The 1,954-nt window shown below is 53.5% G+C and overlaps 1 protein-coding gene across 1 annotated transcript in view; it reads right to left on the bottom strand.

Annotated features, from left to right (window-relative positions):
• Positions 1-1,073: 1,073 nt before the first annotated feature.
• Positions 1,074-1,954, bottom strand: part of ST8SIA3 (ST8 alpha-N-acetyl-neuraminide alpha-2,8-sialyltransferase 3) — a 4,200-nt gene continuing 3,319 nt past the window's right edge. The window contains exon 3 of the mRNA XM_010162305.2: positions 1,074-1,463. Coding sequence (XP_010160607.2) covers positions 1,181-1,463 — 283 coding nt within the window. The 3' untranslated portion in view covers positions 1,074-1,180. The remainder of the gene's footprint in view (positions 1,464-1,954) is intronic.

Here is a 1,954-nt window from a genome sequence, read left to right as displayed (position 1 = left end):
TGGTTGATTGGTGCCCAGTGCTGTTAATTGGGCTAACGAAGACTATGAGCATTGGTCACAGCCCCGGCACGGCTGAGCCATGCCCCCCATCGCCACCAGGGATGGACGGCACTTCGGGATGTGCCGATGCCCATGGGACAGCAGCTCCACAAGGGAAATGTTGGGTACCATGGGTGGGTGCCACCCGGCACAGCTCACCGAGGTGGCTGCTGCACCCAACCGGCTCCTTGCCCCCGGTGCCGTGGGGTGCAGCACGTGGTGGGGCAGGGAACGGGGAATGGGGAGCGCCAACGAGCTCCGTGGGGACAAAGGGATGGGTGGGACCTCCCGTGCTCCAGCTCTGGGGGATCATCCTCCCGAAGGAGCCCTCGGCATCGGAGGGTGTGGAGAGCCGGCGTGGAGGGAGGTGTGCCCAGGGTTTGGGGCTCCTCACACCCAACCATCTCGAGAAAAACCCTAATACCCTTTTTATCAGGGTGTTTTAACTAAATCAAACGATCAAACAGTATCACCTGGATGGGAATGGCCGTGTCCCAGCCTGGCTAAGCTGAACTGGGATTGGGCCCAAATGGAATTCAAATGCTGAAGTACTCTGAGAGCGATATAAAGAGCTAGCTAAGGTACGAGCCGGATTGTCACCTTCCTCTTCACGGTATTCTTAAAAAAATGTAAAATTCAGTAAATAGGAAAATAGGCAAGCGGTGGAAATGGGGATCCACACTGAAGAACTTGCAAAGGACGATGAGCTGGAATTCCGAGCGGCTTTCCCAATGGATAGCAACGTATACAAGAGAAGCAAAACCTTTTAAAATGAGCATTTCTAACTCTAACCGGGAAGGGAGAAGGAAATGGAGAGATTTAGGGCATGTAGAGGAATGCTGAAATACGAAAATATCTTAAAACATACTTAGAGCAGATCTACAAACGCAAAACCTTTCAGCTTTGCAGGACCAGCATCCGCAGAGCCTGATCACTGCTTCTGCCTGGCTAAAAACGCTTCAACCCTCGGATCAGCAGTGACAGGGGTGACTAAAAAGCATCTTTCTATGATGGAAAATATTTTAGGGTGGGGTGGGTTTTTTTTTTTGTTTGTTTGTTTTTAAGAATTCTATCTGAAGAATGTTTAATTCTAGTTTGGGCACTTTTTAGACAATCATTTGGCACTTGCAGATTTCGGTTCTTAGGCACAACGCGACAAGGTGAGTTTGGCCAGTCCTTCACCGTGCATCCTGTAGAGCAGCTGGAACTCCGCGGGCAGCTGGTGGGACTCCTGCCACTTGGTCGTGAACTTTGTTCCCTTCTTATCGTAGTAGTGGTACGGGAGGTCCTCCCTCGTGTTGGGGTCGAACCCAAAGGGCCAGAATCCATACAGGTGAATCTCTTCGCACACGGCAGAAGCCAGGGTGTACATGAGGATACCTGTGCTCAGGCGCTTGGGTGACAAGTGTTTGTTCTTCCAGTACCTGTGAAAAACCAGAGGTGTGTTAGTCCAGGGTGTGAGTGATGCCGCCGGTCAGATAACAGCTCCTGCCTGGAGACTGTCGGTGCTGACAGCTGCTGGCCTGGGGAGGGCAGAGACTGCTCCTCAGCTCAGGCCGTAACGGTGGGAGCGCAGAACGACCCCAGCAGCGCTCTGATGGATTCCCTCTCCTGGTCCCTGTGGAAGGTTTTTGGTTTTTACACCAGGAGAGGCAGAGCCTCACCCAGAGAAGTACAATTCCCTGGCTCCTGCGCACACGTGTGTCTGCTGGAGAGCTGGTAACCTCCCCCGCCTTTGCTGTGTGGCCGCTTGCCCTGGACCACCCTGCAGTTCTCCATCAGCATCCTCTTTGCCAGTTGAGAAGGCCAGCAGGTCCAGAGAGGGGATTCTGCTCCTCTGCTCTGCTCTCCTCAGACCCTACGTGCAGTGCTGCCTCCAGTGCTGGGGCCACCAACAGCACAAGGACATGGAGCT

This window comes from Antrostomus carolinensis, unplaced genomic scaffold (assembly GCF_000700745.2).
Source record: "Antrostomus carolinensis isolate BGI_N321 unplaced genomic scaffold, ASM70074v2 scaffold25882, whole genome shotgun sequence".
Taxonomy (NCBI): domain Eukaryota; kingdom Metazoa; phylum Chordata; class Aves; order Caprimulgiformes; family Caprimulgidae; genus Antrostomus; species Antrostomus carolinensis.
Note: the sequence above shows the minus strand (reverse complement) of the source record. Positions and strands in the feature narration are given on the sequence as shown.